Source organism: Haplochromis burtoni, unplaced genomic scaffold (assembly GCF_018398535.1).
Source record: "Haplochromis burtoni strain Fernald_Lab_line unplaced genomic scaffold, NCSU_Asbu1 Contig_163, whole genome shotgun sequence".
Lineage (NCBI taxonomy): Eukaryota > Metazoa > Chordata > Actinopteri > Cichliformes > Cichlidae > Haplochromis > Haplochromis burtoni.
The window spans coordinates 869,670-894,086 of record NW_024582524.1 but is presented as its reverse complement, the minus strand read 5'-3'; the positions used below and the strand labels follow the sequence as shown (position 1 = coordinate 894,086).

General features: G+C 41.8%; 1 protein-coding gene across 5 annotated transcripts in view; it reads right to left on the bottom strand.

The window, feature by feature from the left end:
• The window catches only part of elmo1 (engulfment and cell motility 1 (ced-12 homolog, C. elegans)), a 98,933-nt gene that overhangs the window by 25,334 nt on the left and 49,182 nt on the right, over positions 1 to 24,417 (bottom strand). For 3 of the 5 annotated variants that reach the window (XM_005932937.3, XM_042225179.1, XM_042225178.1), the window contains 9 exons: positions 23,995 to 24,146; positions 23,804 to 23,882; positions 22,785 to 22,826; positions 22,467 to 22,517; positions 21,931 to 22,053; positions 21,279 to 21,407; positions 19,115 to 19,219; positions 17,657 to 17,765; positions 2,038 to 2,174 (listed from right to left, as the gene is read on the bottom strand). In XM_005932937.3, the coding sequence (XP_005932999.1) occupies positions 2,038 to 2,174; positions 17,657 to 17,765; positions 19,115 to 19,219; positions 21,279 to 21,407; positions 21,931 to 22,053; positions 22,467 to 22,517; positions 22,785 to 22,826; positions 23,804 to 23,882; positions 23,995 to 24,146 (927 nt within the window). The remainder of the gene's footprint in view (positions 1 to 2,037; positions 2,175 to 17,656; positions 17,766 to 19,114; positions 19,220 to 21,278; positions 21,408 to 21,930; positions 22,054 to 22,466; positions 22,518 to 22,784; positions 22,827 to 23,803; positions 23,883 to 23,994; positions 24,147 to 24,417) is intronic. The other 2 variants (XM_042225181.1, XM_042225180.1) reach the window with 1 other exon arrangement.

The window sequence follows — 24,417 nt, the reverse complement described above, 5'->3', positions numbered from 1 at the left end:
AACAGCAGAACAATCACGCTGTCAAATTAACTGGAGATAAAAACACAGCTGCTGGTGAGCACATCAATCGACAGTAGGTGGCTTTGACATTTGCTCGAATGCTAAAAAGGAGTCAACAAGGTTTTTATTGTTTCGGTCTCAACACGGTGTCTTCCTAAAGCCTCTCGCAGTGGATCAAAACAAGTCTGGAAACAACACCGACACATTTTCCGTATCACTTCTCATTTCCTCTGTGAAAGTTGACCGTGAGATTTTTCCATCAATTTTCCATCTGAACACCGAGTTACATTTGCGCTGACACTGAGACCGGCTTATGAAACTCCCACTGCCGTCTTCCATCATTTGACTCTGCGACGAAACACCTGAAGATGATGCAATTATTCATGCACACCAACTCCATTCAAATTCAACCAAAAACAAACTTTGAAGATATATTTCGGGGCCGCTTGAGGTCTGAGTTGACAGTTAGAGTGTCACCATTATGCAGCACAGTGTGTGTCTGCTTATGGTAGAGTGAACCACACAGCATCTACCCTCGGAGCTGAAATAAGGGCTGGTTTCTTCAGTGCTAAAGCTCGTACCGGTTTGGCATTTGACATTGTAACGTAATCGTAACTTCTTTGATAAATTAGAGAAAAGACACAGAGCATCTGCTGTCTGCTACAACTGATGCCCAATTGACTTCACAACATACAATATCTGTCATAAACACCTCATTACCAACACCGTCTGGCCATGCACCTACATAAATTTCCCGTGTGAGCCGATTCAACATTAGCCAGCTAACAGGAAGTATGTCATCTTCATCCAAACTCCACTGATCCCCAAATGAAGATGTAGGGCCTTTATATGGGCTCTCTCTGCCAACAGAGAAAGCTAATGTTTTATACCAGAACCAGAGCAGAACAATGCAGGAAAAATATTCCAACATGTGTGCAAGCTTCCTTTCTAAATCTGCGGCATCTTGTTTGAGAAATCACACCTTTCACATCCGTCACATCTTTCAGCCCTTTGTGTCTAAGTTTTATTTTACATATTACGAGAAATAAACGCATCTTAGCAACATTTACCGGCAGTGGGATGCACAGCCTCCTTGTGTTCTCAGTTTAGCACTGGCTACTATCATCAGCCCCCACTTCACAGGACCTAAGGGGGTCTAAAAGGATATATGGCATTAATAGTTCACTGATATACTCTGAAGCCAGACCACTCAAGGCCTTATAGATGAGGAGGAACTGAAATTGAATCCTAAATTTAATCAGAAGCCCGTGTAACGACATCAGACCTGGCGTGATATGAGAGCTATACGAGGTCTTAGTGAGCAGCCTTGCTGCAGAATATTGAACTGAGTGCAACTGGGTAAATGTTGGAATAATGAGTATCACAAGAGCATGGATAACTGTACAACTGCAGCATTTATGTTTGTCATTTTTAAGTGGTGCGCTAAGTTTTGTAAGATGCTCCTTACACCAGATTTCCTCTTATTTAAATGAAAAAATCCACTTCTTAATCCCAGTAGGAAAATACTGGCGAAAGGCAGTGCTACCCCTCGGCCTCCAAGTAGGCACACCTGTGGTATCAGTTTCAAAAGTCCTCCTAGAGAATTGCATTCACAAGGATTTCAGAAAACAAGGTCAATGACATTCAAACTCGTCTGAGATTTTTAGTAGAGGCATCTAGGGTATCAATTTGAAGCTCCTATGTCGCCTCTATTTTGAATTATTGTATTCACAAACTTAGCCGACAATCCCCCATCAGCCTTTTTGTGCCTGAGAGGTAATAAACTAAAGAGGTCTCCATGCTTAATGAATAAATAGAGCTGTGCATGAACTTTGCAGTAATGATGAAATATACAAGCACACTTACTTGCTTTTTCCAGCTGTGACACATCTATGTGGAAAGCTCAGTACAAAACCAAAACCTAGGCCCGATAATATTCATGAATACTGTGATGTTTTGTCTTCATCTCAACCTTCCTGCTCCCTCAAAAGAAAGAAAGAAAAAGAACAGACACACACACGCACGCATGCAGCATACCTTGTTGAAATCTTCACTTGTGGCTCTCATCTCCTTCCAGGTCTTGTTGAGCAGCTGGATGCAGATACAGAAGAATTCTTCAAAAGCGCGATCGTGGGTGAAGAACATGGGGTGGAAGTCATGGCAGTTTTCACTGGCTGTGGACACAAAAAATACAGATTCTTAAGTACAGAGGAGATAGCTCTAATCTGACTAAACCCAAATAATGCTGCATTTAACTAATAAAAACAAAGCTCAGAAACATGACATACATGACATTTTATATACAGTCTGTATGTGTGCTTGACCCTGTTAGCCGTTGGCCCCGTTTCCACTCTTTATGCTAAGCTACGCTAACTAGAAGACGGCTCAGGCAACATCTTTGATATCCTGACATGATGCCTGGCAAACAGCTTGTTTTGTGCAAATACCACAAGAGCGAATCATCTTACATTAGTCTGGATATTTTGTTTGTAACTGTGACTTCTGGTACCACTGAACTCATCATTAGATTTATAAATATTTTAAAAAGTGTGATCTTGTTAGCTAACAGATAGCCTCAGGCACAACAAAATGCCAAAGGATTAGCCAGTTGCTGAGCAAAGGTGCATTTATTTTAACCCAAATGCTCCTTTCAATTAAGGACTGTGGCCTGAAGCTCGAGTCGAGACACCTGACAGAAGCACAATGGGACGGGCATCCCACACAAACAACCACGGCAAATAAACATCACTTAGCTAGAAACATTACAAATAAAATCATACACTAAAGGTTCTGCTTTACACTGACAAATGTGTCTGATGATCACAGAGACGCTTAAGTGTGAAAGCAGAATCATCAGGTTTGTGTATATTAAAGAGCCACCTTGAAAATAATGTAATTTCCACTAGCGACAGAATATTATGGAATATGACGCACGGTTCATTAGAGAAAATCTAAGAAGCCTGATAGGGATTGTCTGCTTCAGCGTTGCAGACGTGGCAGGAAGTTGACGTGTTTATAAGGTTATTTCATTAAGAAAAAAAAAGAATAACACTACAGAGAAACAGATGCAGTTTCCCAATGAAGCAAAACTGCGTGTTATTGAAAATTTCGCCACTCATCAACTTCAAACACAAAAATGCCCCTCAGAGGCAAACTGTGACCTGCAAACGGCTCCAAGTGGACTACATCGAGACTTTCCATTTTCCAAAGCCAGAGGTGGTTTGTTTTTTTTTTTATTAGCGGCCCACTGAAGCATTTCAATCCTCACCATTTGTGCGAGAGCATGTACGAAATAAGAACGAGAGGGAAGAGAGAAAGCCGAGGCTCTTGAGTGCCCAAACCGCATTAACCAAGAGCTACAATAACAAGGCTTGACATTCATTTGAACTAAATTCGTCTCCCTCTCGTCTTGCTGAGATGAGTGGCGGCCCTGAGCCAAAGGTTGGTTCATTTAAAGAGTTTCAGAATGGAGCAGCGGGAGCACTCGCCCACCACGAGCAGCCATGAAATTGGATGGAAGGGGTCAGGCTGCAATTGAAACTTCACAGTATAATGAGTGATGCCCTCAGCCCACGGGCACAGCGACCTGAGCCTTGATTTGAAGCGATAGATGCGAGATTAAGGGGAGGGCGAGAGGGGAATCCGGGGAAATGTGTTAGCCGTGCCAGTAGTCAATCAGGAAGCTAATAGAGGTGAGCCAAAACAGATGCTGACTACCTGCTTAGTCTACAGTCTTTTTCTCGGGGACAGGAAAAAAAAAGAAAGGAAAAACTCCCTCAATAATCAAGTACAGCCCCCCCCCATTTTTAAAAAATCTGGCAGGTACAAGGTGTCGGGAAGGCTGAAGTTTGAAGTGACCTCTGAGCTAAATGGGTTATTTATTGATAGGACCAACAGAGCCCCAAGGTGCCAAGGTGAGGGGAATTACATGTCAAGGTTTATTCTGGAGATACAGACAGCGAGCTCTCTGGTGTGATGCTGCAGAGATTTGTCCATCTCTGGGTTTTGTAAAGCGTGCTGAGTCGAGGGTGGTTTTATTACCTCCAGAAGCACCGATGCTAAGGGGGGAAAGTAAAACATGGCACTGTGCGGATGGCTCCAAATGGTTATAAAGAGCGCCGTTATCCAAATGCTTACAGAATGCGGATGGTTGAATACAAACACACTTAGCTTAGGGTAAGTGGGAAAAAGCAAAACACCAAAACGTGCACTTTAAGATGCCGTTTAATCGACATTAGGAACGAGCCTTAAATGGTTCTCATGCGACTGTAGCAGAGAAATGGCTGCGATCCTTAGTCTGTTCATTCAAATTTAAATACATCACGTTTACATATAGATGCTGTTTTCAGCTTTTTGATATTTGATTTTTTTACTGCAGAGTGCTGTAGTTCATATGGAGGGAAATGCTGAACAATTTAGTACTTCCCTTTTTTCAGCTAGCTGAAATGCCACTGAATCATTCCCAGCACTGCACAAAGGCACTTAAAATTATCCACCTGAATGGAGCTGGAACTGTGTGAGTGCAAAGTCTTGTTGCCATGATTAGGTAACTAGAGCTTTAAGCCTTGCTAGCCTTAACAAACCTTTGTGTTTTTTTCCCTAACCAGAGCGGCGGTTTAGCATTTTTCTGAGTGACACTATGAACACAATAACGAAATGAAAATAGAGGCGCAATAAAACTGTATTGCCCATTATTCTGACTTAAGGGGCTATGCAGCTGAAATCGATGTACAGTAGTATTTAGCTTCTTGTTACTGCTCGTCTCAAATCATGCACACGACCTCGATTTGAAGCTGAGAGACATCACGCTGTGTGCATGAAAGGAGGAATCCATTAGAAAACTTCTTTCAGTGCACAGGCTGGCATTACTGACCTGACATTAAGGAGTACTGGTGAATGGAGCTACCTTTTTAAAATGTCCTTCTAAAAGGGGAGACCTGCAGAGTCACGCAATAAACTTTTAATTAAAATTTAGAATGGATGTTGAGAATACTCTAAGGTAATTTACTGAGAGACTTATTGTTTTTAGCTGTGATATGATCAGTTGTATCCATATAAAAAAATAAATATACAGTAAAGATCGAAATTGTGATTTTATGTCATATAAGATCCACGTTTTAATCACTTACTGCCTTGCACTGAGTAGTGAAGCCAATGTCAAAATCTGCATTCATTCAAATGGCCAGAAGGGGGCGACTCTTCTGGTTGCAATCTAATTGATAGAAGTTTATAAGTAAACGATCCCATTTCTCACTTGAATTACGGCTCCACTAAGACGTCTTTTTGAGCTAAGAAACATCTCCAAACTGCAAACTTTTTTGTCTAAATCTGAGTTAGAAATGATTATTCATGCTTTTATTTCTTCTCGCTTAGATTATTGTAACAGTCTTTGTCTTTGTTTGAGCAAAAAGAATCTTCACCTCCTCCAGTCAGTCAAGAGAGCACATTACACCAGTTTTACGCTCATTACACTGGCTTCCAGTACATTTTAGGATTCATTTTAAAATCTTAGTACTGACTTTTAAAGCTTTGAATCATGACGCTCCTGCCTATATTTCTGATCTTTTGGAACCTCGCAGCCTGAGATCATTTAATCAAAGGCTGTTGGTAGTTCCCCGAGCACGTTTTAAAACCAGAGGTGATAGATCTTTTAGAGCGGTGGCCCCCAGGTTGTGGAATTCTCTCCCTCCATCTCTACGTTGCCTGGATTGTATTCATTCTTTTAAACATCATCTTAAGACTCACTTATTTAGACTAGCTTTTAATTAGATTTGTGCTGTATGTTTAATTGTACTGTTTTATGTTATTGTGAAGCACTTTTTGTTTTATATCCTGTGAAGAGTGCTATATAAATCAATAAAGTCAAGTTAGTAAAGTAAAAATTTTCTTACTGAGTTTAATGTCTCAATTGCTGGTTTCAGCTCTTTTTATTAAAGCAAGACGTTCATTTTCCATAATTTTGTCCCATTTTGAGTAAAATAGACCATTAGAGGGGTGACTCATCCACTCGTTGCCGTTTCAATAAAGCAATAGGATGATGGTCAAAATGCACACGTTCAGGGTTAAATTCAACCCCACAATTAAAAATAAAAAAGTAAAACAAATAAAGTCCAGACCATTACAACAACAACTTCCTACTTAAGAGTTCATCTGTATTCTACCAAAAAAAACTGATTTTTGGTCTTTTTCCATTAAGAAAGTTAGTGTAAATTTCATATTTCAAGTAACATTTTACTCACTCTCTCTCTCTCTATATGTGTGTGTGTGTGTGTGTGTGTGTGTGTGTGTGTGTGTGTGTGTGTGTGTGTGTGTGTGTGTGTGTGTGTGTGTGTGTGCGTGTTTTGAAAGTACATTACACCATGAGTTTATATTTTGATGACTTTATGAAGACTCACATCATTGAACACACACCCAGATACTGAACTCTGCTTGTAGCTGGCTAAAAACAGTCTGAAACAGCAGGGCGGCCGTGAACTCATACTCAGTTAAAGTCACAATTTATGACTCTTTCTGGCCAAGCATATGGGGCCACAGCAGACACTTGGAGTGATATTATAACCCAGCTCTAATGAGTATTCTTTGTCCTGTGTGTGTTTCATCCATCTGCATATACAGATGTTCAGTGCCTGTACCGCTCAGAGTAAGTAACAGGACACTATAATGGCTCATTTAAATCATGCTTGACCATATGCTCACATTGGTCAGCAGAACATCGGTTCAATACTTTTTTCAACAGAAAATGATGAAAGAGCATCTTTGGTGGTACAGATAGTTGCCTTTGTAGTGACTGATGCCTGTTTCTTCCTGCTTGAGGCTATGCAAACAATTCTATGCTCTGTTTCAATCACTGCCTCTTAAGCTATTTTTTCCAGATCATTGAAATCCCGAAGAGACCTGGAAGCTCAGTGACATGATAGCTCATCTGGCTCGTGATCCATTTCACTCAAGGTTGACCAACACACAATTAATAATTATTGTAAAAATGTCCATAAAACAACAAATATGACTTCAACGTTGAATGAAGACCCATTACATAATCAGTGTAAGTTTGATTCAATTCTGACCAAAACTGTAGGAGAAACAATGATTTCTATGAACTGCGTCGGTACGGACAGACACCCTGACGTCCAGCTTAGCTGAAGGACTGATGGACTGAGAGAGAGAGAATAACACCCATCACTGGCTAAACGTAGGTCTTCAAATTATTATTAAATCTGAAAGACAGAAACATCTGGCATGCAGATAATGACCCAAAACAAAAAGCCATTGCTGTGAAAAACCAGAGAGGAAAAACAAGAAGTTCTGCAACTTAAGATGAGGCCCCTATAACAGCTTTGATCTCATTCAGATTAATGAAGAGACAGCGACAGCTGACAGACAAAATATATGGTATAAATTTAGCTTTCAAGTTAGAATAGAAAAAAGAAGCAAACCAAAACAGCACGATACAAATAGAGACCGCACAGACTGGTTTTTGGAAGCCTCCGCTTTAGCAAATCAGTCTGCCTGCTAAGCACAAAGCACTCACAGTTGTGTAGGTGCACTGGACCGACACATACCTGCTAATTAGTGCTAAATATAAATAAGTATAGAATTTCACCTACTGTAAAAGACTGGAGCACACACTTCTCGGACAGTCCGTTATTTCCAGTAAATGCGCAGCAAGCCATTTATTTAGAAAACTGCATGAAAAATTCACCAGCACCCTAAACACGTTTTTTTAGTCATGAGGTTCAGCGACTCCAATTAGCGAAGGTGAAACTTAGCAGACAGCTAATATCTGCAGATACCTGCGTCTGCAGCCACCGGCCACTAAAAAGATGCATAACCATTAAAAATGTAAACGAGCGAGTTATTAAAAGAAATTCATGCCCATGCAGCTGTCTGGCTACTGAGACAAGTTTTGTTTTTTTTCTGTACCAGGCTGAAAGCATATTTATTTCTGCTGTAAGCCTTGGCATTTTCACATCTCTGGCCCTTTGAGGAACTGCACTTTTTGACACGTCTGCATCGACTCTGCAGCTTCACAGGCTGCCACTTGTTCCTGACACGTTTTTGCTACATTGTTTTGCCATCTGTGTAGACGCACCATCTTCATCGGCTCTTTTTAAATCATCTATACCAATTGTAATAAAATAATAAGTAGACTTCTGGTGCTGTAGGAGCAAGTGTAGGCTTTTTGAATGAATTTTTTAAAAGAACGTTGATATTTTTATAGTTCTTTTCACCAAAGGGAAAGCAATATTATAAAATACTGGAAAATGTATAATTCAGAATCACAACTCGAAGGCGTATGTGAACTTTTTTTTTTTTAACACTGCTTCAGTAGCTCATGGCCTGACTGATAGGATGTTAAAGTTCTGTCAGCAGAGAGGAGTTCAAAGCCATTGGCTGCAGACTAAATTAGACACATCGGTACAGTGATGTTCCACGACATCAACAAATTTAATCATGAAGACGAGGCCACTCAGGGGGCTCGGGCAGTTCTCCTCTCCTTTCATCCATCTTCTGGGACGTGGGCCGCTTTCAAGGGTCACTGTCACGTTCCTAAAGTGGACTTGTGTGCGCGTTTGCGTGTGTACGCCACCGTCACCCGTCATGTTATCAGAGTCCATTCGACGTGATCGCTCCGAGGACTCGGTGACATCGGCTGAAAGCTAATTACTCAACTGGCGACCAAACAGATGAGTCGTGGACATGAGGGAGGTGACTAAGCATTTGCCCAAAGAGAATGAGCGCACATCTCTATGCATGTGTGAGAGGAAGACAGAGGCTGAATGCCATCCTGACATCTGTCAAGGTCTGCTGTGTATTTGTTTGTGTGCACGCGTGTCTGTGAGCGTGCACAAAGCAAGCACAACAACTCTCAGAGTCACCTTGCAGCTATGCCACATGATGAATACACAGCAAAAAGTGTCATCCCCACTCTAATTACAATACCAGCATGGCCTCATGTCCAACTGTGATGAGGGGAGAGCGTGTGTGAATGTGTGCATGCGTGCATGCGTATGTGTGTGTGTCCAGCAAGCAGCGTCAGCATCATCTTTCGGATCCAGTCACTGTTTGCCTGAGTGTACAGGATGCCAAAGCAGCAGGTACACAGAGATGCAAACCACAGCTGGCTGCATGACTGTGTATTTCTACAGCACAGTGTCACTAAAACCACATAAGTAATGGATATCAGGCTTAAAATAAACACATCAAAGCTAACCTATATGCATCAAAGCGTAGCGTTTCTACTAATATACTGGATCTAAGGGGAGAGAGCTTTTGTAGATCCATCTATGTGCTAGACTGCTACAAGAATTCAGCAGGGATTTTAATGATCCTACGAGCCTATTAAGACCCTGCCAAATGTTATAGGGTCAGTGTGTCCCTTTCAAATGCACGGTCAATGAGATTTTGAGGCGGGAATCTATGTGAAATAACAATAAAAACTTTACAATATCTGGGCCAGACCAGCAAGGCTCTGGCTCTGCTCTGATTAAAGTATCTCAATCATGAAACTAATGATCATTAAATAAGGATGCCAGCAGAAAGGGGGTCGCTGGCCCAAGGCTCTGCTCAGGAATGCAAGATTAAAAAAAAGAAAAGAAAAAGAGGCAGTGCAAGAGATGCAAGACATAAACGGGAAACCATTTGTTCAAAATATTACATTTGTTTTATTTGGAATCTCCTAACAACAACTGTGCCATTATAGGGAGGGATGCAGATTAGATAAGGATGAAAAACAGGGAAAAGTCGGCGCCTCGAAATTCGGGGGCTTTCATTTGCATAACAAAACCACTTTAGCATGTGGTGTTGCTCACAATGGTCAAGAAGCATTAGAGGACAGGGGAAGAGCAAAGGATAGGAGGGTAACAGATGGAGAGAAAGGAAAATGAGACAGAGGGAGGCATGTAGTGAATCCATCAGCGCTGTGGACTGAGACAGAAATCCAACAAATTTCGCAGCATCTGCTCGCACAGACTTCCTTTCTCAGCTACAATGAGGCTCGCATCCAGCTGTGAGTTTTGTGAGTCTGCTGTGCCTGGGTTGCAATTATTAAAGGTACTAAACACAACTTATATCTTAATATGCAAAATATGGGGGCTAAACCATGCACTCTATTACGCCTCGTGCCAGATTCTTCTGAAGGAATATGTCAGATGGCGTGAGTCACGCTTACGCAAACAAACACACAATCTGTCTGCGGCAGTCCAAATGCAAAAAAACAGAAATGTTTGTTAATCATTACAAAACAACAGAAAATGATCCAGCTTACATGCACATATGTGTTCGTGCATTAGTGCGGTATGCACACAAACACAGCCTACACGAGTGAACGAAACATATTCATACACAGGTACTGTGCATCGACTAAAAATAATAGACTTATAAGATTGTAGCTGCGTCAGGTGCAAACGATAACGTGCATTTTCATTTTAATCTGGGAATGCCCTCACTTTTTGGAAAGGAACAAATGCTGCGTAACGCCCCAGGCATGCAGGCCTAGAGACCCAGCAGTGGCCATCTGGCAATCAGCGGTCAAAAAGATGTATTCCCCAATTGGTTTCATTGATTGCTAAAGCCTCATTTACCCACTGGTCACTAAGGAAAAAAGGTTTATTCCCCAACTGGTTGACAACTGGTTGCTGGCAGTCACTACTGTGAAAATGATGGTAGGGCTCTGTGCTGAAAATTGCCCCATGATTACTTCAGTTAGAGTAGGTTGTATGAAAGACATCAACTGGTCTGCAAACACTTGCAAACTGCTCACCAAGCGGTAGAAACCTGTGAAACCTGTGTCACAAACCGGAAAGAGAGAACTTTTGCTTTTACTTTGAAGCCATATTGTCTCAGTTTAGGTCGTGTTGTACTTTTTCATGTTTCACTACAGCTCGGGGAATAAATGCCAAATATTTGAGGACAAGCCGCATCTTCCATGCAAACTACAACTAGCTAGCAACCACAATTTAACCTCCAAGCGCAGAAATGGCCTCTTTTGAATATTTGATTACACTGATAGAATTTTGCATTTGATCTCGTTTTGTATCTGATAGGAAAGAAACGTGCATTTACACCATATTCACATTGTCCTTCATTTTAACAGCACAGAAAACTTTGTCCCGTTTGTAACTCTCAGCTTCCGCAGCAGCTACCTTTTGGTGCTTTTACAACTATATAAAGACGCTAGACCTCAGCAGTTTTGTATTGTCTGATTTCACCCTCGACAGCCTGCCAGTAAGAGGTCTTTTGGGGAAACAGATTGTTGAGAGCATGGTTTGCTGGTAAATTACATCCAAGGACCTCCAAGAGCAAAAAACACATACAAGCAAAATTTAGATCGGCAGCACTTGCATAGGCTGGCTTATGTTTCATCCACTGAGCCACTTTAGTATATCACGACATGCTGAGAACTGACAGGGGACGGGAGTTTCTGGAAAATGCCAATGATGCTCAAAAATTGAGATTCTCAAGCACCCATCTGTCAAGTTTGTTGTTGTTTGTGCTCTCAAATTTACAATCCGTTTACTGGTGTATGCCCGAGGCTATGAAGTGGAAAACCCTGAAGAATGCTATCCTCCCCCCAGTTAACACAAGCCTGCAACTGACAACTGTGAGAAGTGGCTGCTGACTGCCAAATAGATGCTCATGTCATGACTCGAGGGATACTTGGGATTCTGCGCTTGGCCTTTACATCCTTCTGCCATCATCTCCTCCTGATTCACTGAGGGAGAATTACAAAGGAGGTGGCTTGCAGTGGCAGCTGTGATTTGACGATTGGCTTCCACGTCAATGCACAGCTAAAACTTAATGTTTGTACACTTTAATACTTGTAGTTGGAGAAGTTGCTGAATTTGGAAAATGCCTCGTCAAATCAGAAGTGTGAATAATGCTATCAAAAGTGAAATGACTCAAAATCGATTACTTCCGATGTGCTTGGACTCATGCTAGGTTACAAGTTTTAGGCTGGAAAACATAATCCAAAAGTCTCAAATCAATCCTGCAGAGCAAACTCTGCTGCTAGGCACTAAAAATATCCCAGCATTAGGAAATCTCCAGAATATCAGAAACATTTTATGATGAAAATAAATACCTTGTGAGCTGAGTCACGGATACTTCAAGGACCATTTACCGGTGGCAAGTTTGAGCTTATTCTTGTTTGATATGATTTTCTGAAGTAGTGACACTGTTGAATATTTGGCACGACTTTATTGCTCTTATGCTGCGTTGGCCTCCCCGCAGCGTGTGACATACGAGCAGGAGGTAGAATTTCATCCCTGAGCAATGCGTCCTCTGTGCTTGTTTTACTGTTTTATGCACCACATGGTGTGTAATGCACGTTCGTCCCTCAGATGTGCTCACGGATAGAAATTAGTTAAGGTACAGATAGCAAAGATAGCGACTACAGACACTAACGTGCCATAGAAAACAATCAGAAACCATAAAGTCGTAATGAAATACATTTTAAAGCTGTGAAGCTGTTTCTTTCCATTTGAAACGGACTGATTAAAAAGCCTGAGAATGTGAGATATGATATTTGTGGCTGCTATTTACTCTTCTGCATGAGTGTATGGCTGCATGTCCCAACATGAATATCCATTTTGCGGCTGTGAGTGTGTGCAAAAACTACATCTCACTGGCACACTGCGGGCCAGTCCGAACACATAGCAGCCTTTTAATCTCACACTGTGTTACCTCTCAAGGGTTGTACGTGTATGTGTGGAAGTGTGTGTGTTGTTTTTTGGGTAACAGCAGGGGAGGTTAATGAGTTTGGATGACTCTGAGTCACCTGCTGGGCTTGGACATACTACATACACACAAGTCCACACACAAACCTTTGAGTGACTGGACTCAAATAGCCATATGTATCACAACAGCCCCGTTACTCTCTAACTAGCGTCACTTAGAGTTTATTAGAATATTAGAAGGCGGTGCAAATATATGAACAGTATAATAAATTTTTGCTTAAAGTAAGAGATACACAGATGGCAGGTGAGGCGATATAAACAACAAAACTGAATTAAGAGAATTTTGTAAATATTCCTTATTGCGATGCTGCTCATGTGCTGCAATGTACAGTGGATTTGACCAAAGTGCTGTACAAGGCCTTTTGTTCTGACCTTGGCTGATGGCTTTCTAAAGAAAGACACAGAAACAAACCTGGAGAACATCACGTGACCGTCAGTCTGCCTCTCTCTGTGTTCTTAGAAATGGGGTTTGGTCTCCTTTTGATTTTGGCATCCGTGTCTGCTAGCATGCGTGCGTCCTACCTGGACCCGCCATGCCTCACCACCCAGCTCTCCATCTCAGCACAGAGACGACACACCGTGAATCACCAAGCAGGGCCATTACTCACCATGCCTGGCCTGTTCTAAATAACTTCATAAATATTCCATGGGCCGGCTTAAGCGGGGAGAGAGAAGTCATGGCTCGGCGTCTCAAAGACACAGATTCCATTAGGCCCCGTGTTCCAGCAGAAACACTGTTGGGACAATTAATCTTTTAGGATCCGAAGCGAGGCATCAGAAATGGAGAAATAGAGCCAGGACAGGTATGTATTAATGGAAGTAATTGAGAAAGAGAGACTGGGAGGCAGGACAGAGAGTGACACCTGCTGTTATGAATTATGTAGGCTCTATCAGCGCTGATATAAGCTTGCCTCCTTTGTGCAGATCAAATATGTACAGTGACATCTGAACAACAGCAACAAAGGCAAAATACTATAAGGTCTCAAAACACGGATAGAGTGAAATAGAAAAACAGAATAGAAGAAAGTTTGTTCACCTGAGCGAGGACTAAGAAAACTATCACTGCAGATTCATGAGTGGATTATATAGTATTTCTTTTAGACAATGGTATAGTGCTACTTTCTGGTGTGCTTGTGCCATTTTTGTCAAATTCATGGGAAAAGACAGCAACCGAGACCATAAAAGCAGGAGAAAGGACTACAAGTCTGAGTGGGACAGATGTTCTTCAGACACACAAAGAGGGACAAATAAAAAAAGGAGGATGCATGAAAGCAAGAACGAAAATTGAGAAAAGTGAGAAAAATGTGGTTAGAATGAAAGCGCTTGAAGATGTGAGCAGGGAAGAAAGGCAACTTCAGCAGGCCCCGGCAAATCCAGAATCCCTCCGCGTTTCATCCTCGTGAGAAAACAAGAAGAGAGCGTCTGCGTGCCAGAGCCATACTTGCATTTCACACAGATGGAGAGAGAAAATGAGCCACAGAGACATCGCTGCTGTCACCATTAATCCACGGTCTCTTTCTTCTGCCTTTATCCACAAAGGGATACAGAGCAGATTTTTAAAAAAAAAGAAAAAGAAAAAAAAAAGCGAACACTTTTTTCCTGTTTTGCAGCTTTGCATCAGCGTGTAGCTCGGTAGCATCAAAGTTTTTGGGAAGCACAGCTTTCTCAGTGTATCAATTTCTTATTTATCTTCTGCAGCACTAAGACTGTGTGGTGGAACATTATTCACAAGAACATTTAAGTTACTGTTTTACAGTGATGGATGCAGACGTTCCAGCAGCTCGTGTGCAACTGTGCTTACAGGAGTCAGAGTGGTGCTTTGAGATGAGTGGTGAAATAGCTTAGCAGCACACTCATAATAAAAGCATCACCATGTAGATGGCTGGCAAAAAACAACACCAGCCATTACTAAATTTCTTCATGTTTTTCAGTCTTTGATTGAACTACTGGGCTGTAGCGATGGGGCTGCATAAAAACTTATAAGCTCAACAAGGTTTTTACAAAGCTTTTACAGTTTATCTTGACAGCAGGATGCAAGTCAGCACTAAAAATCTGAAACCCATTCATCTAATTATCCAGAGATTTAGCAAACACATTCAAGCTACCAGTTAATCTTCTAAGAACTAACCAGACTTGCTAGCATTCATGTGTCATGTTAATAGCATAGTACAAAATACATAGTAGCAAAACATCAACAACAACATAAAATTAAATTCAAAATGTAAGTCCTAAATTAAATAGGTGATGTTACTATGGCAACTCCACCTATGTTAGATGCCTTATCCAAAACGGTTTACCAACTGGCCAAACAACGTTGCCATCTCTAGCACCACTGTGGTCTGTCATTTACAGAGGTGGAGGTGTCACCGCTTTGAAAGTGACCAATCACATTAGGGCCTTTGGGCTCCGCCCTCCAAATTGTCAAGAGTCAGATTTATTCGTCCATGACTTAGTTTTCATACTTTTTTGTAGTGAACAGGAAACAGACTGTTTTTGCCCCACAGTACAAACTCTTACAATAAAGAGAAACGTCGCTGATACATTTTAAGTTACTGGTGGAACAACGCACAACAGTATCTTGGCTTAAATACCATCAAAGCTGATAAAAAGAGAAAAGTTCTAACATCCTCATTAGTGTCAGGTATTTCACTGTTTCTCCAACGAAAGGTCAACCAAATGATGTCAGTGTAGAGCCAAGACTCATTTCTCCACCGTCATCTCTCTGGGGAAAGTGCTACACGCACGCACGCACACTCTATTAATGACTAGCCGTTACTCTCTAAGCACCTGCCAGGCCCATGTTACATTTGTCCTACTCGTACGTTCATTAGTGTGTGTTAATATACACAGGGCTAATGGGGTGTGTATGAAAATGCACTTAGCTCACTACAGGAGAAAAGCAATGCAGCTTATGAGTACTCTGGGGCACAGTGGCATCCTCTCATAAGGATTGGACTCATACAATGTTCAAAGAGTGTGAGACTGAGCAAATATTTACTGGAGCTCTGACGGAGATGGATGAGAAGATTAAGATTTAGAGCTCAGTAAATAAAAATATATCAAAATGTTGTCTTTTCTCTCCTGTCCCCAGTGTTTGCCTTGTTTCATTTCATTCCCTCTACATCCATTTTTTTAAAACCTTGTACCCAACGATGGCCTACTTATGTATGAAGCCATGGTGTCATGTTTTAACCAGGCGTATGTGCCGTTATCATGTCAGCAGAGCATAATATCTCAGATAGATCGGTCATTCTCTGCAGGTTATGGGTTCACCTTTGCAATTCTTATCTGCCCTCCCATTTCACAAATACATAAACACAGTCTGCTGCATCATAAATATTAATGGTATGTTCAGTGTCCCAGACTAACACCCTCAGTAAAGGGGACATTATACAGCCACTGGGGACTGAAAGGCTGAGAAGTACGAGTCAAGGTCACTGCTATAATTCAACTAGGGCATCCGGTCCTGGAGGGGAATTTTTTTGTGTCATAACATAACAGTATCATCAGCTTAGTCGCATCCTTCGGGCTAAAGAAGAGAGGGACCATCCGGCTCGTTATGAGTGCACAGTTCAAAAGCTGGCATCACGGCTCTTACATTTCAAAGTGAATCCCAAATCTTGTTTTGGGAGGGGGGGGGAAATTTGGACTGTATTTGAAGGAGAAAGTCTCTCAAAAACAGAAAGTTTTATTTTATAATGACAGTCTGGCATTCATCCCAGGGATCCAGCTCTGTTGCATAAGCCCTTCAATTCGAAGCTTAGAAAAAGCCTTAGAGATACACATGTTTCCCTATTTAGGGACAAGTCTGGCTGTTTCATCTGTATTTTGGTACGAATGAGGTCAAAATGATATTTCTAAGAGAGACTGAAGTGAAGAATTTCAGTCTGCTAAGAGAAAAGGCCTAAAGGGCACGTGGAGTGAAGCACTGGATTTAAAAAAAGAAAAAAAGAGCACTGACATACACGGAATATAAATATAACCCAGAGATCTGCTGCAAAGAATCAGCAGGCAAACACAGAGTAGAATGAAAGTGATCACCGAAACATGAAAAACTAAAAGCTCAGCATGTTTTCACACACCATCGGTGCCCTGCACTCACCCAGCCCATCTCTCCCGGTCAGGACGTGTCTACAGGTCATTCGCGGGATAAAAGTAGAGCAGGCAGAATGTGACCAAGGTAGGAAAGTCGGGGATAGAAATGTAGCATTAGAGCTCAGTCTGGCAGAGATAAGAGCATGTTTAAAATAGACAGGGCAATTACAATACGTTTAAAAAAAGCAGTGTTTCCACACTTTCTTATCTGGTATTGAAACCTAGTTTGGTACTTTTATCAGGACAATTTTCCGACAAGAGTTTAAAAAAAACAAAAACCTGCACTGCAGCCAACTCCTCTGGAAAAAAAGAATATAAGCAGAAGAAAAGGGCATATCTGTTTAAAACTGAGCTAAAAATGCCTCCTTCCTCCCCACAGGCAGCAGCAGGGGTCAGTCTGGATTGGAACCGAGACCAGCTCAGCTATTTAAACAAGTAAAGACAGATGAAAAGGGCACATCAATTTGAAGTGGACGTAGGCACAGCGTCTCTTTCTCTGCGCAGTGTGCCGTCCAGAGGCGGCATATTAGGCTGAAAAGGGGCTCCGTGGGGGCGAGGTGCATCACTAAATAATGAACTCCTGGCAGCACAATTACAGGGCATAATGGCTGCTTTCATCTTAACAGTTAGGGGCTGTGTGTACTTGTGTCTCTGGATGTTTGTATTCTTGCACACAACTATATGCATCTCTGCACGTAAAGCATCTTGGGTTTTTTTATTTCTTTATTCAAAGTGTGTGCAAAGAGTGTGTGTGTGTGTGTGTGTGTGTGTGTGTGTGCGTGTGTGTGTGTGTGTGTGTGTGTGCGCGTTTGCTGATATAGACTTACGGAGCTCGCCCACTTTCAGTATCTCGCACAGCATCTTGGTCAGCTCGATGCTGCTGCGGCCGAACGGACACTCGTGTTTGTCTTCTCGACTGCTGTTCTCCAAGACAATCTGGAAACAAGAGGTTATAAAATAAGCCAGGCAAGAAATAAGGACTGTATTTCCTCAGGGCTATAAAACAAAAAAGACATTTCTGGTGAGTGTGTTGCCTGAAGGCTGGAAAAAAAGCTCATTGCCCAGACTAATTAAAAAACTGAATGTTCCCTAATTTACAGAAAATTATTTTTTTGTTTTGTTTTTTTTAAATTTTTGCTTCTATATATTTGATAGAAAAGTTCATGATTTTTCACTGTAATTTCATTTTTTTTTTTAAATCTATTACTTCATTACTTTGGTGCAGAATGAATAGCAGTGAGTGATGTTTTTATCAGTAGGAAAAGCCATAATTTATGTCCTCCTTCGTATATTCCAAAGCCATCCAAGGGGCCGGATTGGAGTCTTTGCTGGGCCGATTCTGGCCCACAGATCTTATGTTTGATACCCCAGCTCTATGTGAAGAATAATTTGTGATGCTGTGCTGTGTTCCACTCTGACAGGTTAACTGACAGGAATTAATAGCATTTACTGGGTTTGGTTAAAGCAGATTCACTTGGAAAAGCGAAAAGTCGCTGGTTTAATTCCAGCCTGGGAAACAAATGCCCTTTGGAGTTGTGTCAGGAAGTCTATCCGGTGTAAAATCAAACATTCAGAGCTACCTGCTGCAGTGACAGGTGAGCCTTAGCACGCATTGCATTTTTGACACTAATTAGGTGCAGGGGCCTTAAACCCTTTTAAAAGGGTTCAATGTCACACTGAAGGTATTTTACCCATAAACACTGAGGTAGAAACTATAAGTCTTTTTCTTGACCTTATCTGACCCCTTAGAGCTCGTGGATTAACATAAATTAAATCTACACATAAAAGTCATCAGCAAAAAACCCCACTCTAATTATGTGGATGGTGGCAGCACGCCATAACCGAGGCCATCAAGGTCCCAATCATTTTAGCTGGCGACAGTTTCATTTGTGGAATTGAAGGCTGTGTTTTCTCCCACTGTTCGTCTGATAAGGGCTGAGCGGGCACGACTAACGTTTCTCTTTTCCCACAATCGTGTCTAGAAACCGTCACACACATAATGATGAAAGCTGTATAAAATCATGCTGGCTATCATGAAAGGATGACAAAAAGCACTTAATGTCAGTGCAGCATTGTTTAGAGACTGGCGGTGAAAGAAATTAAATAAGTTTTATCGTCAGGGCTGAGAAGCCTCGTGAAATGCAGTTTTACTGAAAGATGTGTTGAGAACGAGCCAGAAACTTCACTGACTGAATGAGCTGGAGGGAAGTGAGGCTTTTGTAGGACACTACAGGAATCTCTGTGCGGCATTTGTGTGTGCGTTAGGGTTGTACGTGCGTGCTTACCCTGATGTAAGCGTCCTGGTGGTGCCTGGCAAAGTACAGCATGTTATCCAGAGCCAGCATGCCTGGAGGAATCTGGGTGAAATCCACAGCTGGATTCACATGGTTCTGAGAAAAACAGAGGTGCAGTGTGAGACATGTTTTTAAACACATTTCACCAAATCTCCTTTTTAACCTTTAATCTCTTTGATATAATCGATTAAACATCCCGTTTCCCCTTTTCCCCCCCAGCTGAGGGATCACATGCACAACATAAACACTCCTTCTGTCAGGGAGGAAACTTGGAGTTTTAGGGCCGCGTTAGTGGAGCAGGAGGTCATCCTTTTAAAGCCCCTCAAAGCTTTTGATTCCATTAAAGACAATGTTAATAAAAAAAACACTAAACAAACAGTAGAAAAGTACTGAGGAGTGTGTGGGTGTAGATTGATCTGATTTATTCGCAGCAGGCTGGCAGTCTCAAATAACCGACTGTAATTAGATTTAGGTTAAAATAATGCAAAATTATAATTGGTGCAGACTTTATTTTTAAAACTAGAGCTCTGCCCACTTGAAATCTGTTAAGTAAAAACAAATACACAACTTGTCGCTGATTATTAAACAGATACATGATCTTCACACTCATGGCTGATACCCTGTAAGATCTACTAAAAAGGTTGTTTTCCAAGCCTTGCTAGGTGTTTATATATATATATATATCTGTCTGTTGAGAGTCTGAATATCTTCTACTAGTGTATAAACACTTAAAATATCTTCCACAGTAGGTGAAATGCAAAAGATTATTGGGCTAAAAGTTGACATTTTGGAGATGGATATTGTAGTTACGACACTAAACTCAAGTAAATTTCGAAATATGGTAAGTAACTCTAACTGGAAGCGAAGGGCCATGGGGAAGGAACAATATGAAATACTAACTTATACTAAAATATTCAACAATATTCAACAATCAGACTCAAAACTTTTAAATAACAAAAACACAGGCACTACTTTTAACATCTAAATATTGCATCAGACATGCGGGAAGAAACCGTTTGTGCTGAAAGTCTGTCAGACGTAATTATTTCCAGACATTGCAGACGACTAACAATTAAATGCACAGATACACGCGAAGACGCTTCACTCCGAGACTCTTCTTGACTTTTAAATGTGACGCAGAATACTGAAGAGGACAGCGACAGGAAGACGAGTAAAGGAAGCGGAGGATGAAAGAGAAATGGAGGACAGTGAGACCTGGCTCATCAGTTTTGTAATTCTGCCTGACAGCAAGCAGACTTATAGGCTTAAACCAGAAATAGACTACGTGGCACATGCATATCTAATCAAATGTGAACAATCTCCCAGCATGTCCAACAATATCTACTGAATAGAAGTTGCGTATATTAGAAGGTAAACAACTTTTCTCAGTAGTGATAAGGCTGATCTAGAGGATGATGAGTTTTATATGTGTGCACGCGCAGTATGTATGTGTGGGTCTGTGCAAACTGAGGTGCACTGAAAGCAGACTAAGGATTTTTAGGGTGGGTTTTCTCCACACAGTGGAGACAAGACAGGCCAATTTGGCCTTATCTCTACTGAGCACACTGCAGTCGGAGTGTGAATGGGAAGAGCCCCGAAACGGCTCTGGGCTTACACCAAGCCACAGTGGCTTTACTTAAGTTCTTATGCCATAGTTAGACTGCTGCATACAACACAAAAGCAACACATAAACACACACATTCCACAATACTATACTTATTTTGGTACATTGCATCCAAGGCTGTACAAAAAACGTAGCTACTGGGTATGAACAGCAAAGCCAAAGCATAAGCATGATGAGTTTATAGTCACAGGTTAATACGACATGATAGTCCTTTTCTTCTTTTCATTGTCAAAGAACGATGAATCAGTAACCTTTGGGTCACGACTATCCTGTGTAAGTGTGGAACATCCTCAGTTTCTCAGTGAGATCTCCGCTTCACTTGTGATATGTGGCTTTCAAAGACCACAGGAGCCAAAATCATTAACTTTAGGAAGTTTGCAAACCAGTGGGTGACATCATGTCAGCTTTGTTTATCTTTGATATACAGCCTGTTATTGCACTAGCTGCGATATGTTTAAAAGAAGCTTTTTTTTACCAGGAGGATAACATCAGAGAGGAAGCGGATTAACGAAGCCCTCTAAAAAGACTTACAATAAAGCCAAGCTTTTTGTAGTCGCGGGTGTACATCGACTTGCGTTTCTCAATGCTGCCGCTGTTGTTGGGCTCCAACTCTACGTCGAAGGCGATTCTCCGAAGCTCAAAGATGATGTCTCTCTGAGCCTGCACACACAGAGAGGAATGTTAAAGCGCTGCTCACAAACCCATCAGTCTTTTCTTCCATTTACCACTTTACAGTCTTAAAATCTTTCACCCTCATTCTCCTTCGTCTGGGGTCTCGCAGCTCCCTAGGCAATCTGGACAGTAGCCAGTTCCCCGATTTAAATATTGAGCCAAAATTATTATTTTGGATGCTTCCAGCCCAAACAACCCACGAGCCACTGAACAAAAGATTAATGATTGTAAAAATGGGGGGAGAGGTACAAACACACATGGTAACAGAGTATATACGGCAAAAACAGAGTTTGTACAATTCCAACGAACTTGAAAGTCAGTCTATGATCCATCCAGTCGTTACAGTGTTTTTCTATTCAGGGATGCTTTAACGTATTAGCAGTCTGTTTGGGATCTTTGTTGAGCTGAGAAATGAAGCCGCTGCAGATGATATGCAAATCTGATGGTAATCTACCTCCCTCCCTCTTCACACCCACCACCACCCGGTTTGATTGACTGTCCCACTCCACACCTGGTCCTGAGGATCCATCTTGGTCATCATGCGGTCCTCGAGCAGGTTGAAGTTGAGAACCTGCAGCACGTACAGCTGATGTGCCATCTCATCATTAATGGGCGTGTTGCTCCGGATCACATTCTGCATGGCGTAGAGGACAAATGGGAAAAGTAAAGGAGAGGGGAAAGGGTTTAGGGTCAGAAAGGCGAGAAGTGGATTATGCCGGAGGACGACAAGATATGACAAAGAAGAATAAGAGGATTTGGACGTGAATGGCGAGGATTAGAAGGCAGATGAAGGAAAAGGGGACGGAGAATGAGATTTCACACAGGAGAGAGATGATGAAGAGACAAAAGGGAACAGGTGTGGAAAAAGTATCCACAAGAGATAACGACCAAGGGGGTGAAACAGAGAAAGATGTGGCAGGTGTCATTTTTGTTACAGAAGAGAAGAGGTTGAAACTCGAACAGCAACAGGGAGAGACAAAGACAGAGAGGAGGAGACAGAGGAAGACACTGGAGGGGTAAAGAGGAGAAGGGTATGGGTAGACTTACACTGAGAATGATGGAGCGCAGCTGTTTCTGGGCAAGAATATGGGCCATCTCCTAAAGGGGGAGAAAGAACAGTGGGGAGGAACAGGGAAGAGCGGGAGAGAGAGTGAGACACAACGCCATATCAAGACAAAGCGTCTTAGGATTGTCCATGCTACGATGAGGAATTAAGACGGGTAAAAATGAAAAATACATAATTAATTAATTTAAAAAGTAAGAAAGCCATCCGAAAAAAAGGAACTTAAGAAGGGATACTAAATGCACTAGCTGTTGTCTTCTACAGTGCAAACTACAAAGGGTGCTAATCAAGGGTGCACTTACTGTCAGGGGACAATTTAGGATGTCCACAATGTGCTCATCATACTACCATATCGTGTGCAGTGAAGAAACAAAGTCAGAGACAGAGAGACAGAGAGGGTGAGTGAGTGAGTGAATGTGGAGGAGAAAAAAAAAAGTGTGAGAGGAGGTTAAAAAAAACATTTTCTGTCAGCCGAGCAGCCTGTGGCGAGAGGGGAGAAAGGGGGGTGAGGGGCAACAGAGTCAGCAGAACGGTGACAGTCTGGGGGTTTGTAATAATAGGTCTACTGATGGTCGAGTCCTTAATGCACGCACACAGACACACAAAACACTCTTGACCTTAGAGGAAAAACAAAACAAAAAGAGTGCAGCCAGCATCTCACATCTTCTGCATCACGCTGAAATAAACGATCACGATTAGTGTTAGTTTGTGGTCCCACAGCCCCACGTTTTAAAAGCGGCCTGTTCGCAGAAATAACACAAACACGTAACCTGAGCTAAAAGAGAAACAGCTTGCTTGTCCCCTAAACAGAGTCTTATAAAACACAACATCTTCTCTGAGCAAGCTCGGTGACAAAAAGTGTTAAATTGATAATAAACAGCCACACGCAGTCTGTTTTCAGCACTGCGGCGAAGCTCGTTTCGGTCTAGCGTGCCTCCAACTTTGTGCGCTGCGCAGGAGAAAGGCTCTGAGTTAGCATCATTCATTATTAATGTCAGAGCGCATCCCTGGACCCTATGGTGCTGGGGCAAGGGATCATGTGATGAGCTACAGGGCAACGTGTGACATGTGTGAGAGAGCGTGTGTGTGCGGGAAAGACTGGAGAAATGGGAGCATGGTAGCACTTCTTTACACTCAGGTTTTATTTATTGCACTACACTGCAGATGTTTTATAGTTTCGTATACAGATGCACACCGGATGCATACAAAAGACACAGTTAGACACTGTTAGAGTTGAAAAATGCTGATGACTGCAACATGAAATGATCCACGATACAATATATGCAGTGTATTTGTGTGTGTGCGTGCACCGCAGCCTCACCTGTCTCTTCTCCTCAGGAGCTTTGAGGAATAAAGCATTGATGACAGCTATAGTGTAGGTCTGAATGTCTTGATCAGTCCTGTGATTAAAACACAGTCCAAATAGGAGGTTAAAGGCATTTATCACTATGAAGCTTTTCAGAAACCAGCGAGCTCGATTAATGTTAAAAAAGAAGAATTTCATTCATGTACCCCTGAAGATGCGGGATAAGCTGTCCAATGGTGATTTCTTGTGCCACCTTGTGGTAAAGATCCTGACTGTTGAGCACCATGGACTCCAGGATCGCCAGGGAGCGCTGCAGCACTGCCGTGTCCATGGCTGTCTTGTTCACGAAGCTGGCAATCTGAAAAAAACAGGGCAAAGCGTTTAGAGGATCTGTCGCAGACATGGTTAAATTTTCCATAGCAATTTTTGATTGAAAATTAAGGCAATAGGATCCTGGAAAAATAGGATGGAAAAGATTTCATAACTTTTAAAAGTTTAAATTCAAACTTAGGTACAAACTCTGCAAACATGTTTTACAAAAACACATTTCATAGAGGTAAGGTAAAAAAAATAAAATAAATAAAAAATAGAAAGACTTTGAGATGAGGGAAAAAATTAAACACACATCT